The sequence below is a fragment of the Lynx rufus genome, unplaced genomic scaffold (genome assembly GCF_022079265.1).
Source record: "Lynx rufus isolate CCGP_SWC_20201006 ecotype Redwood Valley unplaced genomic scaffold, mLynRuf1.p SCAF_2, whole genome shotgun sequence".
Taxonomy (NCBI): domain Eukaryota; kingdom Metazoa; phylum Chordata; class Mammalia; order Carnivora; family Felidae; genus Lynx; species Lynx rufus.
In genome coordinates this window covers 193,470,251-193,486,107 of record NW_025814834.1, presented here as the reverse complement: position 1 = coordinate 193,486,107, position 15,857 = coordinate 193,470,251, and the positions used below count along the sequence as shown (strand labels likewise).

At 58.3% G+C, this 15,857-nt stretch overlaps 1 protein-coding gene across 1 annotated transcript in view; it reads right to left on the bottom strand.

The window, feature by feature from the left end:
- Positions 1-958: 958 nt before the first annotated feature.
- EPHA10 (EPH receptor A10) overlaps positions 959-15,857 on the bottom strand; it is a 37,053-nt gene continuing 22,154 nt past the window's right edge. The window contains exons 6-17 of the mRNA XM_047085748.1: positions 15,267-15,400; positions 12,541-12,712; positions 8,845-8,953; positions 5,331-5,392; positions 5,078-5,203; positions 3,832-4,017; positions 3,331-3,392; positions 2,901-3,104; positions 2,451-2,600; positions 2,065-2,258; positions 1,232-1,387; positions 959-1,073 (exon numbers count right to left, since the gene is read on the bottom strand). Coding sequence (XP_046941704.1) covers positions 959-1,073; positions 1,232-1,387; positions 2,065-2,258; positions 2,451-2,600; positions 2,901-3,104; positions 3,331-3,392; positions 3,832-4,017; positions 5,078-5,203; positions 5,331-5,392; positions 8,845-8,953; positions 12,541-12,712; positions 15,267-15,400 — 1,670 coding nt within the window. The remainder of the gene's footprint in view (positions 1,074-1,231; positions 1,388-2,064; positions 2,259-2,450; positions 2,601-2,900; positions 3,105-3,330; positions 3,393-3,831; positions 4,018-5,077; positions 5,204-5,330; positions 5,393-8,844; positions 8,954-12,540; positions 12,713-15,266; positions 15,401-15,857) is intronic.

Below are 15,857 nucleotides of genomic sequence, written 5' to 3'. Positions count from 1 at the left end.
GAGCATCCCTGGGCTACCTTGGGGGGAGGGTGTTGGTGTCACAAAATAGGACCAAGGACCCTCTCTCCAGAGCCAACCTCATCCCTAGACTGGGAGCTGGGGGCATGGGTTCTAACTCCAGCCCCGGCCCTGACTCCTCAACAGGCCTCGGTTTTTCCTATCTGCACAGTGCGGCTCAGAGCCTGTCAGAGAGAGAAAGTCCACCTCTGAGGCTGGAAAGCAAAGTTCACGGGTCCTCTGAAGAGAAGATGTCTCCCCTCATGCTCTCTGCAGATGTCCGACCAGTGAATGTATAAAAGGAATGCAAAGGGGAGGCCACGATGGGCCTCAGGGGAGCACCAGGACCTTGATGGCCTAGTCAGGACCCTCACCCTCACCCTGAACTGTCAGCCCAAGGGCAGGGGAAGCAGAAATCAGCTCCTGAGTCTAGGGCCCTTGGGGTCCAGCCCCTGAGTTCAGCACCACCTCTGCTGCCTGAGCCTCAGGACCAGTGTGCAGACAGGGCCGAGCCCAAGCGCAGGCCCTTCAGGATGGGCTGCCGGGCAGTTGGGGTCCTCGCCAGGTCTCACGGAAGCCCACTAGGGGCCCGTGCCGCCAACCGGCCAATGGGTCTGTGGGGCACAGGGGCACCCACTGGGGTAGGCCCCAGGCCCCAGTGGGTGTGGAAGACAGAAAAACATAAACCAGGTGATTTAAAGCTACATTTCCCCTCCCCGCCCTGACCACCTTGGTCTCTGGGACCACATCTCAGGGGTTCTCCCCAGGGATTTAAACCCTTTGGCCCCGGGGGACGGAGTCAGCAGCCAAGGTGTCCAGACTGGGGAAATGGGAAGGGTAGGCGGAGGAATGGGGGGACCGCGGTCCCGAACAAGCTCTGGGCCCGAGTGCAGGGAGAGCATGCTCACTTCCACACCCGTGGAGCGCAGCTGGCCAGGGTCCTTGGCAGGGCTGGGGCCGCTCACACCTGCACCCCCTGGCCTTGCATCTGGAGCACTCGCGCCCGCAGTGCACTGATCCCGCTGAGGAGGGCCTCCCGGTGTTCGGCCGAAGAGATGCCCAGGCTCACCAGGTCCCTGAAAGAAGGGCCGGTCAGACCCAGCAGGCTCGGCCCTCTTCCACTCTCCCTCCCTCTGTGTGGACAGGGGAAGGGTCTGGAATTAGGACAGGCAGGGGGTGAGGGGGAGGGTCCCGGGTAGACAGGGGCAGGGCCCCCGGGGTTCCTCGGACTCACTGGGCGCCCATGGCAGCCACGGCCTCCAGGCTCCCAAAGCCACCTGCGGCAAAGCTGTCCTTGTAGCGGCCCAGGTCCAGGGCCTCCAGCCATGCGCCCACGGAGCCAAAGGAGGGAAAGGTGGAGAAGGCACGGTCTGCCAGGGGGGTGGGAGGCCTGGGGAGCAGAGGGGCTGTGGTCAGTTGACAGCAGGGATCTGGTGCCCAGACCTGGTCACTCTCCTGAGGAGAGGCCACCTGAGAGAGGACAGGAGATGGGGAAGGCGACCCAGCCCCAGGGTGGACGTGGCTGCATGGAGCACGAGGCACCCCCAGAGCAGGTGAGGGTTTCAAGATACCAGTCAGGTAGGTAGAGAGTGGATTACACCTGAGCCAGCCAAAGGTACTGGGAGGATCTGGAACAGTCTGGGGGACAGGACACACCTCGGACAGTCTGGGAGGTGACCTATATTATACCTGGGGCAACTAATATTCGTTTCACTTATTCTATTTATTGGAACTACAAGCTTGTTAGAACGATTTCCACACACATTCACCCAGTCAGTGATCACTGTACTGGGATGTGTGAGGCAAAACCCAGGACAAGCAGAGTGACTGAGATGGATGAAAATGTACATGAGTCTGAGGCAGGCAGAGTATTAGCTCTATCTGGGGCAACTGGGTGAGCAGGCGTAGCTGGACAGGTGGGGGAGGACGGGGTGGGGGGGGAGCAGGACAGGTGGGGCAGCTGGATGTGGGCCATGTGGGGAGGCCACTCACGGAGAGTGAGAGGTCGGCCGGCCGGATCTGGCGTGGTTGGGGATAGGCGGGAATGTGCCGAGGCATCGGCTATACCTGGGAGAAGTGGTCGCGGCACACTTTGGGGGTTCTGGGTCCTGCGCCATCTTGCTCAGGACGCTGTGGATCTGGGAGAACCTGGGTCGCTCGCCTGGGTCCTTCTGCCAGCAGTCAAGCATCAGTCGATGGAGGGGGGAGGGGCAGTTCCTGGGGGGCGGCAGCCGGAAGCCATCCTCCACTGCCTTGATCACCTGGGCCACGGAGGTGAGGGGCAGACAGGAAGCTTTAAGTCCCTCCAACGCATGCGCACGTCCCATCCTGAGGAAGACTCAGGCAGTGGCCAGGCAAGACCGGAAGCAAGCAGACAGTGAAGTGGGGTCTCAGGCTAGGAGGTCAAGGGTCACTGGGCAGGGGTCAGGAAGTTGGGGCCTGAGGTCACTCACGTCTTGGCCAGACATGTCCCAGTAGGGCCGCTCCCCAAAGGCCATCACCTCCCACATGACGACACCAAAGCTCCACACATCACTGGCAGAGCTGAAGTGTCCAAACTGAAGCGTCTCAGGGGCGGCCCACAGTGCCGGGCTCCGGCCGCTCTGTGGACGGACAAGCGCGTCAGGGGCAGGAAGGGACCGGCCCAAGTACACCCGGGGCTCCCCGCCCCACACAGCCCCAGATCCAGCCCCACCTGCCATCCTCTCAGCTGCACGTCTGGGGAAGGCACATAAGCTGACCAGAAAATGAGGCCCACGCTGGCCTTTACTCGGGACCAACTGGGGGCAGGGACGGGATTGCAGGCAGCGGCCCCGACACAGCCAGGAAGAGGGGAGAAGTGGGTGAGGGGGACTCTGGTGCAGTCTGATGGGCGGGTCTGTCTGGGAGACGGGAATCCTCACCATGGTGGTGTAGACGGCCTCCGCTCGGTCCCGGGGCCCCCGCCCAAAGCCAGAGATCTTGCAGATAAGGCCACTGCTGACCAGCACACGGCGGGCCGCCAGGCCCCGGTGAACGTAGCCCATTTCCGACAGGTACTTCATGGCTGACGCCAGCCCAGGCAGCAGCCCCATCAGCTGCCCGGCCACCAGCTGGCCTTCATGCCGCTGTGGGAGGAAGTGCTACACACTCAGTTCCCTGGTGCTGTGTGACCTCAGGGAAGTCACCTGGCCCTCTCTGGGTTTGCCCTGTGACCCACCAGGCCAGCCTGGCCAGTGGGCACCTTTTTAGGGAATGATGCCAAGTGCAAGTCCCACCAAAGAGAAAAGTGAGGGACGAAGAATAACATGGCTATCAGTACCCTCCCCCACCCCAGAGACCCAGGCCACTCACCCTCAGGAAGCCGTCGAGGGCCCCATGGCTCATGTACTCGGTGACGATCATCAAGGTGCTTCCTGTGCCCAGGGAAGGGGAACACACCCACTGAGCTGCCTGCTCCCCTCTGCCTGCACACGTGCTCCCCCACCTGGGCCCCAGCCCGGGGCCAAGACGGCCAGAAACAAGTTTCCCCAGTCGTGCCACCCTCCTGTGGGGCCCAGGATCCTCTATGCCAAAGAACAGAAGAGGAGACCTCCGTAGGAGGACCACGGTCAGGAGCTGCAATAAGTTTGCTAAGAGAGATCACCCAAGGTCCAGGCGATCCACCCCACAGAGTCACTGCAGGTCAGAAAGGCCTTTCAGGGTCGGAAGGGCCCCCGAGTCAGTGAAAGCAAGCTGAGGCCTTCTCTCCATCCTGGGCGGCCTAGGAAGGGCCTAAGCCTTCCATGGCTGAAGGAAGGGCACCCCACCTCCACCCCGTGTCCACCCCCATACTTGCGGAGCACAGGGCCTTACCTCGGGTGACGACACCCTCCAGCCGCACGACGTGGCCATGGTCGAACTGGCCCAGGGTGAGGGCCTCGGCCAGGAAGCTGAGCCTCTGAGAGTCGGAGCAGCCGTCCCTCAGCGTGTGCACGGCCACGGGGAGCTCCTGGCGGCCAGGGAGCTGCAGACAGCCGAAGGACAGCTCCCCGAACCGCCCTGTGAGGAAATAGCACCTCAGACAGTCCCCCGGAGGTCACCCGCCCCCGGCCAACCCAGGCAGGGTGAGCTGAGGCGAAAGCAACTTCTGGATCACAGGCTCTTCTTGACCTGGGACTCAGAGCTCCCGAGTTCAAATCATGTAAACCGAGTACCAGCAATGTGACATGGGCTTCCTCTCTTTCCTCTCTGGGCCTCGATTTTCTTCCCTGTGAAATGGGGGTTCCTCCCGGCCCGCCTCAGCAGGAGATTTCAAAGACTCACAGAGAGGATACTGCACATGCAAGTGTATCAAAGGCTATTAAAGCCCAGGGTGACCCAGGAAGGGTGACGATGACATCTCCTCTGCCACACTACCCCTTTCTGGCTTCTATCCAGTGGGTCTGGCAACGGTATCGGGGACAGTGTCTGGCTCCTGGTAAAGTGGCTGCCTTCTCTGAGCCCCGGGGCTGAGGGTTTGCAGATGGGAAGGAAGGAGGCCAGGAGACTGAAGAGCAGAGAGCAAAACACCTGCTATGAGCCGGGCCGGGGTGCTGAGGGCTGCAGAGTCCCCACCTCGGCTCTGCATGAGGCAGCTATTGCACTCATTTTACAGACAAGAAACAGGTTTGGAGCAGAAAGGGCACGCGCCCCTGGTCACACAACTGGGCAGAGGTAGAGCCAGGGCAAAAACTGAGGTTTGGTTGTCTGGTCCCAAGTTTGCAAAGGCCCCTCCCCACTGCCCCATGAAGGCCCGGGACTAAACCTCTGCCAGTGGCAGTCTGCAGAGGCCGGCTGGAAAAGGGCAAGAGCGGGGAGGTCTCAGTGACCTTGGGGACAGGGAGGGTAGGAAGGCAGGGTCACGGACTCCTCTGCCATCCCCTTCCCTGGAACCTGGTGGGCGGAGGTCCCGTTTGGGTGGAGCTGGGGCCTCCTGGCCAGGTGGGGACTGGGGTGAAGGCAGGGCTTCCGGAAATGGGGGAGGGCCTCGGGGCAGAGGCGGGCTTGCAGGATGGAGGTGGGATGGAGTGGAAGGGGGCGGTTCTTGGGCTATACAAGGGTCCCTGGAAGCCCAGCTTGCCTGCTCCAAGGCTTCTCTCTAGTGTGACGGTTTTTGCATCCAGCTCCTTGGCAAACAGATGAACAGCCTGCAGCGGGTCCCCACAGCTCTGGGGGTCTAAGAACGTGCGGCGTGTCGGGACTTTGACTGCAATGCAGAGAGAGACAGAGATGAGCCCGAGGAAGGGGGCCCGTGGCCGGGGGGGGGGGGGGGGGGAGTAGTTACGCAAGCACAGCAAGGAAGAGGGCTAAGGAGGGGCCAGGCAACAACTCACAGTGGAAGTACAGCTCCTCCTCGTCGTGGGCATCCTGACCTCCTTTGCCATAGGGGCAGGGCCTGCGGAGGTGCAGAGTCCTTCTCTGAGCTGGACAGCATCCCCTTCCCATCTCACCAGCGCCCAGGGTGGCAGCTCCTTATCCCTTCCAAACCACAAGATCTGTGCCCCAGATCTTGCTTGTCCTGCTTTGAAAGCAGTCAACCTATAACCCTAGCCCCAGACCTAACCCCTCATCCTAATTATTCCTAATTATTTTCGCTCTGAGACACGATGCACGTTCTTGCAATTCCAGAGGCACCCAAATCCATACCCCCGACTTTGAACCCAAGCTGCCTGCCTGCCTGCCTACCGGTGAGCAATTCAGGTGGCCCTTGCACTCAGGGGGGCCTTGGTCTAGCCAGGGAAACAAGCACTGAGCATCAGTCACAAGCCCGCTCACAGGTACCAACAGGGGAGAGGGGCACAACGTTGTGAGAACACACGGCGGAGGGACCTGACCCCCTAGACCATCAAGGGCGGCTTCCTGCAGAGGCAGTCATGGACCAAAGTACGGCATCACCATCAAAAGCACCACAGACTGGCATTTGGGGCCCCTGAGGCAGGGCCTTGCTGGCCCAGAGGAGAGCCCCCGGGGTGCCGAGGTGTCATGACTCAATCTGTATTTTAGAAATATCATCCTGGCTGCAGCTGTGGCCCCGCAGGAGCTGGCCGTGGCTCAGGCTACAGGGTGAGTATGGACACAGAGAACAAAAAGCAAGAGGACACAAGTGACGTTTAGGTGACAGGGGCACAGGGCTCAGAGACTGCTAGAAGGCAGAAAGGGGGAGAGAGAAGGGAGGAATGACTCTTGGTGTTCTGGTTTGCCCACCTGTTCATGGTGGTGCCGTTTACCAGGACGGGGTGGCAAAGGGCTCATGCTGAGCCGGTAGGGTCTGCTGAGCCTACAGAGTAAGCAGGGAGGGGCGAGGAGTAAGGAGTTAGAAAGGAGTGTGGGGGGTTTGGAGGAGGGGTCTGCTCTGGAGATACAAGTTTGGGAGCTGGGGGCATTGTCCAGGAAGACGACAGAGCCTGGGAAGGGGGACTGTGAACAAGTCTGAGGACCCCAACATTGAGAGATCGGGTAGGGAGGAAAGGAGCCGTGGAGGACATCACAAAAGAACCACCAGAGAAGCCAAAGGGAAACAGAAAGGAAATCAGGGGTGACACTGTCACAGGAACGAAGGAAAGAGAAAGTGGAGCAGAGGAGACAGACGGCGTGAAGGCTCCAAGGAGGGGCGGTTAGGGAGACTGGAGAGAGAAGATCACCCTTCTGTACGGATGGGAAAGGGGGAAAAGGCTGCCATTTAGGATAAAATGGTCACGATGGTGGTCAGTAGTCCAGGCTCTGGAACCTCATGCACAGACTGGCTTCCCAGCCCCTCCACTTGGTAGCTGCGGGACAGGGAGGCTGGGATTTCTCTTTAATAAAATCGGGATCAAGACAACCCTACCTGATACAGCACTGTTGCACAGAGCTTGCTAAGCAGTCAATAAATGTCAGCTGTTATGTGGGGCGGGGGGGGGGGGGGGCACTAGAAATAGTACGGGTTCCTGTGATGGCGAGAAGGGGTGGGGTTCGGATCACAGTGGGAAGGAGCAGGAGGAAGGCACCTCCTCTAGAGCAAAGGGAGGGGGCGGGCGGGTACAGAGACAGGTAGGTGTGCAGACTTGGGGGTGAGGAGCTGGGGGGCGGCAATGATGCAGTGAAGGAGCAGGTGCAACCAATGCGGCCGAGGGGGCAAGCTGCAAGGACAGGGCACCTGCGGGGCACACGTGCAAGAGCTGGACTCCGTATCTGGGGCGATGGCCAGGTCCATGGCAGCATCTGGGAGAGGGACGTAGAGGTGGAACAGAAGAAAAGGTCCTTGGGAATGAGGAAGTTCAAGAACCAATAAGCCAAGGGCTGTCCGTTATAAGTCCCAATAAGCCACCAGTCATCCAATAGCTACTGAAGTCTCCTAGAGTGGGGACCTGCTTCCATGAATGAAGGGATCATCCAGGAGAGGTGGGTGGAAAGGAAGGGGGCAAGACTGAGTGGATGGAGGAGTCGTAGAGAAATCCAGAAGCTTCCACTGGACAACACCCTCTGGCGAGAAGGGGGATGGGCCAGGATGGAGCGGGGAGAGGAAGTGGAGGCGAGGAGACCGTGCACAGAGCAAGCACTGCAGACATCAGACACCAGCCTGCAGAGGTGGCTGGACGCGCCGGACAGGTGCCATGCCCATTGGCATGAGACCGGCAGGCTCTCCCCACCTCCACTTCAGTGCCATTGGATTTTGAGCGGGTTTTGAGACCGACCGTGGCTTACTCTGCCCACCCTAGTGCATCTGTCTCCAAGGTGCTCCTGGGCAGCTACTCCTGTCCTGCACAGTCCCTGCCTGGAGGGGTGCTCCTTATGCCCCTCTCTCTCTGCTCCTCCTCCCGTCTCCCTGAGCCCTTAAGCTCCCAGCCAGGACAAGAGGCTCTTGGCTCCTGGACATTCCAGCTTTCCAACTGGTCCAATATGGGCGTCTGAGCACTGGAAAGGGGCTCACTACTCCTGTCCTGCCTCCCTGACTGTCCTGGCCCAGGCAGAGCTGGTTCCCAGACCCACAGGTCAAGGCCCTCCCCTCCTCAGTCGCTTGCAGTGCCTCATTCAAGGCCACACAGACAGTGCCGGGTGAATGCTCGCTGTCCCTTCAACCCACAGGCAGTTCCGGGATGCTGAGATGTGCTGGGATGTGGCTCCCTGACCAGCCATCACTCTCCTCTGCTACCCCCGCTCCAGCGCATCACACGCAGACTTTCCAACCCTCAAGTCTGCCGACCTCAGCCCCAGCCTGGCACCTCTGCATGCAGCAGTGTAGCCGTGGGGAGAAGGGGCAAATACACGCTGTGAGGTTTCTGCTGCATGCAAAAGGACTGGAATCTTCTCTGAACCAAACTCAAGCTCCACATCCTTTCCCCTCCTCCCACCCCCCTTCTCTGCCCACTCTCCTGCAAGCTTCCCTCTGCTGAGCGTTGGGGGGTGGGGGGGAGGTTCTGGTTTATGAGTTCCCCTCCCTGTCCTCCCCCCTCCCACACGCAATTTCTGCCTTTCTTCCCTTCGCCTGTGTTCGAGGGCCTCCGGATCCCCGGCGGGCAGGGGCTGGGGGGCCTCTGAGCGCCTCAGGAGAACCCTAATCACACTGGAGCAGCTGGCGCTTGATGCCATCCTCAGTGATGCCTTCTGACATTTAATGAGTTAAGGAGCTAAATCCCCTTCATCCCAGAGCGGCTGAGCTAGCTGCAATGCTGGCTGCCGCGGGAGCAGCGAGCGGGGGAGGGGCCGGGGCCCGTGCGAGCCAAGCCTGGATCTACACAGCAGTATGCTTGCGTGTGCAGATCTGCATGTGCGCAAATGCAGGTACAGACACAGGGGCCGTGAGCACATGTTAGTGCGCACGGGGACACGACCCACCAGGGGCCAGCCAGGCTGGGAGCGGCCACCTACCTCCTCCACATGGCCAGCACGCTCATCACAGAGCCCACGACGAGGAGGGCTGAGACGGTCACCACCGTGACGACGACCGCAGGGCTGTGGTCCCTGGACCCTGAGGCAGCTGGGGGTAAACCGCGAGGCTGAGGCAGGCAGAGGACCAGGCTCCTGGGGAGGCCCCAGTGCAGACGCCTGCCCACCCCCCACAGCACCTCTGCACTTGGCCCCGGCTCCCACAGCAGAGGGACCAAGGCAGCCCCACCAACCACACTGGCACCTGGAGCTTCCTCCTCTCTCAGGGCCGGGCACCTCCACGGCAGTCCAGTTCGGAGAGAGAGGACCAGGGGCCCAGAGAGGCAGGGCTGCACCTCTCCTTCTGCCTTTCCGAAGGGCACTGACTTAACATAGCTCTGCAGGGGGCACAGCCTCTCACCTGAGCTCCCCAGCCCCATCCAGACCATCCACCGACAATTACAACGTGAGTTAATGTTTAATACACACTCACTCCATTCAGGGCACCGTGTCACGTGCCTTAACTAAATGGTCCTGTTTCATTGTCACAACAAGCAGGTAAGGCGGTGGTGTCTCCATTTTATAGCTGAGGAAACTGACATTGAGAAAAGTTGTGTGATAGGCCCAAGGTTCCACGACTAATACATGGTGAGCCGGAGGTCTGAACCTGATTCCAAAAGCCTCCACTTTGAACTATGTCCCCAAGAGAGTGGCCTAGAGGACCCCAGGCTCTCAACTCCATCTATCCATCCATCCAACATGTGTGACAGGCTGGCGCCAGTACTGGGGAGACAGTGATGAATGAGCCAGAATCCCTGCCCTGGAGGAGTGTCCAGACCAGTGGGAGAGACAGAAACAAAAATCCTAACTGCAGAATGACAACAGAAACAGACTGCTGAGCAGAGGCATGCTCGTTTCTTCCTAAAAGCCAGCGAGGAAGGCTTCGCAGAAGAGACGTGACATCTGCTCTGGGCCTGGGAGATCGGAAAAGGTCTGGGTGGTGCTCAGACGCACATGCTGGGTCTGGAAAACGGCAAGCCATCCTGTGGGGCTGGGATACAGACCACAGAAGGCTGAGAGCGCCAAGACGTGAAGCTGGACAGCGGGAGGAAAATGGGAACTGGGGGAGGAGAGGGCGCCCGGAGGGCCTGGGATGCCAGGCCAAGAAGTGGGAACTTCATCCTGAGGGTGACAGGGAGCCAGGGAGCAATGGACAGGATTCCTGCCTGAGGGGGAAGGGCTGGAAGTATCTGCGGCCGGGAGCAGGGATGGACAGGAGGTGCGCGAGAGAGGTGCAGGTTTGGGGAAACTATCGAGAATGGGGGAGATGCTATGCAGCCCTGAAGACTCCACTGAGATGAGATGAGACGTGGGACACAGGACTTGCGCTGGCTCTGGGCTCCAGGAGGAGGAACACAAGTGCAGCACAGCGTCCGGGCAGTGAGGGCCAGCACAGCTGGGGAGCGTTTCCCCAGGGAGGATCTGTAGCGCCTGGGGTGACATGGGGCCAGAAGGGGGGTGACAGCCTGGGATATGAGGTCGGAGCCCCAGGGCTGTCGGGAAGATGTCACAGTCAAGTGACAAGGGACAGAAAAGGGAGGGAGAGTTAGGGGCCAACAAGGCCATGGTCAAAGGGGGGATTTTAGAGCCCATGTTCCCAGAGGTGGGGACATGGCCTGGGGTCTGGTCAGGCCAGAGGTGGGCGGAGTTGCCAAGAACTATGTGGAATGAGGTATCCGTGTGGACATGGAAATGGAGACGGGGCAGTTGTGGAAGGTGGCCTCTGAGATGTCCCCGCTGGATTCTCTACCTCCTGGTATTATTTAGTCCCCTTGAGTATGGGTTTGACATAGTGACTTGTTTCTAACAAACAATGCAGCCAAAGTGATGGGATGTCACCTCCAAGATGAGGTGACAAGAGACTGCAGCTTGTCTCGGGCACCCTCTCTCTCTGTCACTGTCTCAGGAAGAATCTAGATGCTGTGTTATGCAGAGCCCTAGGGAGAAGCCCAAGAGGCAGAGAACCACGTGCCCCCAGCGAACAGCCAGTGAGAACCTGAGTTGGGAGGCAGATTCTCTCCCCATTAGGCCTTGAGACGACCGCAGCCACGAGGGACCCTGAGCCGGTGGCACCTAGCTAAGCCGCACCCAGATGCCTGGCCCACAAAAACCACGAGAGAATGAATGTCTGCCGTTCGCAGCTACTCGCCTGGGGGTAATTTGTCACGCGGCAATGGATAACTGATACAGTGCTGAAGCACCGTCCCTTATTGTGCTCCTGAGCTGGGATCACAGCTCACTGGAAGAAGTGCTCTGCAGACTGGGAGACCCATTCCCGCAGAACCAGGACCACAGCAAAGGAGGCTGGGGGTCCGAGCAGGGTCTACTCACTGAGAAGCACCAAATGAATGGAAACCCTCAGCCCTTTTCAGCGACCAGCCAGCCCCCAGCTCCTGCCCCCACCACGCCCACTCCAGCCCAGCCCGTGAGCCTTTGTTCAGGTGGATTCTTCTACCCGAAATGCCTCCCCTGCGCGTCTTGGCATTCAAATGCTCCCTAGCCTTCAAGACAGAGCTCTAATCTCCTCTCGCCAGCACCTGGCCGAGGTCTGGCACAGACAGGCATTCGAGCAAGAAGTACCGTCTCTTTTCCCAGAAGCCTGACTCCCTCTACATTTTATCTCCACCTCCCTTTGGAGCTCAGAGCTCTTCCTATCTTGGATTAGACTCGTGTAGCAGGTTGGAAAGAATTATTATCTTGACAGCTGGTGTCAGAATGCCTCTTAGGGGGAACCGCCTTTGTCCAGGAAAATACTTTCATGAACTGCTCGGGGTAGATAGAGGTGAGATCCTGAGGGCGGGGTTAGCAGCAGGCAAAACCACCAAAGCCAGAGCTAAGCTGCTCATCGCTCACCATGAAAGGGAGTTTGGGGGTGGGGGGGTGGGGAGAAGAGGAGCCAGGGGAGGGAGGTGAAGGGAGGAAGTGGGCAGCACAATACCACGGAGAAGCCGGCACGGTTTTAGAATCAGGGGATCTGATGTCTGATGTACAGCTTTTGTTTTGTTTTGTCTTGTTTGGTCTTGATGACGGCTTTATTGGAGGAATTAGTCATGTACCGCACAATTCCCCCACTGAATGGGTACAATTCTTGTTGTGTTTTGTTTATTGCTGCAGGGCAGCCCCTTTGGGGCCCCAGCCTGCACAGAAGCCTGCCTCTCGCTCCAGGGCCTGGTGGGGAAAGGAATGACATCCCGTGTGTGAGCCTGTATCATGGCAGAGGGAAAGCAGCAGAATGGGAAAGCATTTAGCCATCCGAGCAAGAAGTGACCATGAGACTGAAACTCCTCCCCAAAAAATAGTCAAGAATCTTGGAGAGGGCACAGCATGTTTCTACAAGACCTGAGAGGTCTTGAGAGGCTGGGAGACTCCAGCTGGAGACATAGGTTAGAATTGCTCGTGAGCCCCTCCCCTATGGGCTCCCCCAGGACAGGCCTCCCCACCCCCAACTTATTCATGTCACTGAATAGGCCCCAGTCAGTGGATTCCAAGTTCGGTAACTATTTAGGTTGTAACTGAGCTGTTCTGCGGGCTCCCTTAATTGCACAGAGGACCACCCCCTCCCCAGTCTGTCCCCCTGCCCCAGCCCCATGCCTGAGTTTTCTCTGCCCAGAGCCCTTTCCACATACACACATCACTTACCCTCCCCTGGGGTCTGCACTTCAATGGAGGGATTGAAGCTCTGAGTCTCCCAGGAGGGCCCCGGGGAAGCCGCCCGGATCTGAAAGACGTAGCGGGTAGCCGGCTTCAGGTTGGTGACAGTGACCGCGGGTGCCCCTGTCTTCACCGTGGAGTAAGTCTGCTCACTCTGACCCTGAGGAAGGACCAAGAAGTGAGGCCTGGACCCAGGGCCAGACCCACGCTCCTTGGAGAATGACAGGGGAAAGGAGTGGGGAGGCGGAGAAGGGAGAAGAGCCCTCAGGTGAGCAGGGACCAGGCGGAAGAAGCTGACTCCGACAGTCTGGGGAGGGCTCCATCCGTTTCTTCCACAGCTTCTCCAACCCCTCTCTCCACGCAAGTCCCCACCTGGGCTCAGTGGTACTTGTGGCGAAGAACAGTAAGAGAAACTTTAGAGAAGATGCTAGATCCTCCTTCTTGGGGATGGACATCAGGGCCTGGAAGTCCAGAGGGTAAGCAGGGCCTGATGTCACAGAGGAAAGAAGAAGAAACTGAACCCTGACACCTGCCCGGCCCTTGCCGGCTCACAAAGATTTTCCTCCTCTTTGTCATCTGGTTTTCACAATGTCCTGCAAGGCATGGATTCACAGATAAGGAATCGGGGGCAGAGGGGTAGACAGACTTGCCTGAGGCCCCCACTGGACAGTGGGGACAGCAACAGCTGTCATGGAGTGAGGGTCAGCTTGCTGCCAGCTGCTATGCAGACTCTTTAGAGGCCTGACTACCTAAGTCCTCACAACAGTGTTTCCATCTTTTATAGGTGACAGTCACATCAAGGAAGGGGCAGGACGACACCTTCTTGATTCCTTCAGGTCCCGTGCTTTATCTCTATATCATGCTGCCCCCCAACATGTCTGAGAATGGGGTCTATCGGAGATGCTGTCATCATTTTGTCTCTGTCCCCAGCCCCTGCCACCTTATTACAGCCCCTGCCACAACCACAGCCTCCCGATATCATGTGGCCCAGTTCTTTGACCATGGTATTCAGGAATGGGGCAGACGCTGACCCAAACCGGGCCAATCAGAATCTCCCTTCCAGGTATTTGAATGAGCCACTGAAAGACAGTGAGGCAAGGGCTGTGGCCCTTCTGAGCCGGGCAGGCTAGGGCCCGGGTGGAAGAAAGAGGCAAGGCTGTCAACCCAGGCAGCTGTGATATGCCCTGAGCAAAGCCCCTCTGCAGAGGACGCGGGACCGGCACCCAGAGAGCAGAGTGTAGATAAGGAGCACTGTGCCTCCCAGATTTGTGGTCACTGGGTTCCAGGCGACGCCCTTGAAGCCTTTCAAACAGAGCCCCTCTTGCACAGGACCCTCTTTTCAAGGCTTTTTGTTCCCAGCAAATTCACACCCCCCTAAGGGCCTGGAGCATCTGCCAGCTCAGCTTCTGGACTCTACTGCACGGCCCAGCTCCTTCCCAGTGTCCTTCTCTGCCATCTCCCAAATGTCAGGGTTCCTTAGAGCCCTGTCCTGTCCCCTCTTCCCACCCTCCCTGTCCTCCTAGGCCATCTCTTCTGGCCCCTGGCTTCATTCAGCTCCTAGCCCCATGCAGAAAGGGCCCCAACTCTCTGTCCAGCGCCAGGCCTCTCCCTTGAGCTGCAGACCTGCAAGCCCACCTGGATGTCCCAGAGGCCCCCTGAACACTGCATGGGCCAAATCAAACTCATCCTCTTACCTCGATTCTGCTCCCCCTTTTCAGTCCACGGCACCCCATCCCCTAGATGGCCCAGCCGTGACTCAGGAGTTCCTCCTCCTTTGTGTTCACCAACCCCCCCAACCCCAAACTCACAGCTCTCGGTAGACTTCTAGTATTCAAAAACTATTATCTGACTCAGCCAAGAAGTCCCCTGAGTCACTCAGGAGTGAGTGAAGCTCTGACACATTAAGTGCTGAAGATGAAAGCAAGGTTTCGCTTGAAGGAATAAGATTTGCACCAAGGTGAGAAGCAGTTTAACAGCAGATTACATATCACGTTTAAAGACAATACATTCAAGGAGGAAGGAGACAGTGGATCGGGATATATCTCCACTTGGCAAATCGAGGTTGAACTGCGACTATTGATTGACAACAGATACAAGAAGTTAGCAAAAATCAGCAAAAGCATCCTGTAAGAATCAATTGGCTATGCGGGGTTTACAATATGGAGAAGCTGTGTATCTTTCCTTATTCCTTGTAAACGACATATGACACATCTTTTCTATAGTAAAATTGTCAGGGTAACTCATACACTCATTGTTCCGGAGAGCGGGGCGTTAAACATTGACCAGCACATGGTCAAGCCCCAGCAGACCACCTGACCTACCAATGTAGGTCAATTTGTAAATTTTGAAAGAGTATGGTACTTCAGCCTTCTTTTTCTTAAAGAGGGCTGCAAATTGCATATGGTCCGGCCACACAAGATGGAAATGAGTCCCTAGAGAAAGCTCTTAGTGAACTGCAAACACTAGGCAAAAGTGGTGACAATGGAGCTGATGACCAGTGAGGGGCAGGGAAGGGGACAGCCGACGAGCAGTGGGGTCCATGCACGGAGTCGAGGGGGGGGATAGGAAGAAACTCAGGCCTGGCAAAAGCCACTTAGGAGGCCGGTGGATGTGTTCACAAGGAAAGTAAGAAGGGCTTTTGCCTCGAGGAGGTTGTGAAGAAAAGGACCACAGCCCGGAATGCAGCCTCAGGTCCCGCCCAGACCTCACCTCACCTTCTCGTAGTATCGGATCTCGTACTCCGTGCCGTTAGCCCCGGGAGCTCCGGCAGGGATAGGCTCCCGCCACGACAGGGACACACTCTGGGGCTCCACTCGGTCCCTCCGGATCTCATCCTCCTCCCAGGGCGCTGAAAGTAAGGAACACTCGGTTCTCGATGGGAACCCACTGTGGGGCAGGGCGGGGGCTGGAAGGGCGGGGCATGCAGGGTGGGGGTGGGGCCAGACGGGCGGGGCGGGGCCAGAAGCTCCTGAGGGGCGGGGCCTGAGTTGTCTTAGGACCAGAGGGGAGCCCGCTCTCACCTTACAGGTCTCAGCTTCCCTGTCTCTTCGAGCGAAGCGCCAAGCCACCTGATTCTTGCCCACCCCCTGCATTCCAGCTGCACTAGTGGTGGCTGGTTCTAACACCCCAGGTTCTTTCTACACTTTCTGTGGTTTGGAGGCATTAAAAAGCATAGGAGCAGGAAGACCACCTACTTAACTCTTCTAACGGTCTGGTTAAGAGTCAATCCGCTCGGCACACACTAGGAATCGCAGGAAACTACCTCAATATAATAAAGACCATATGTGAGAAAGCCCCAGCGAACA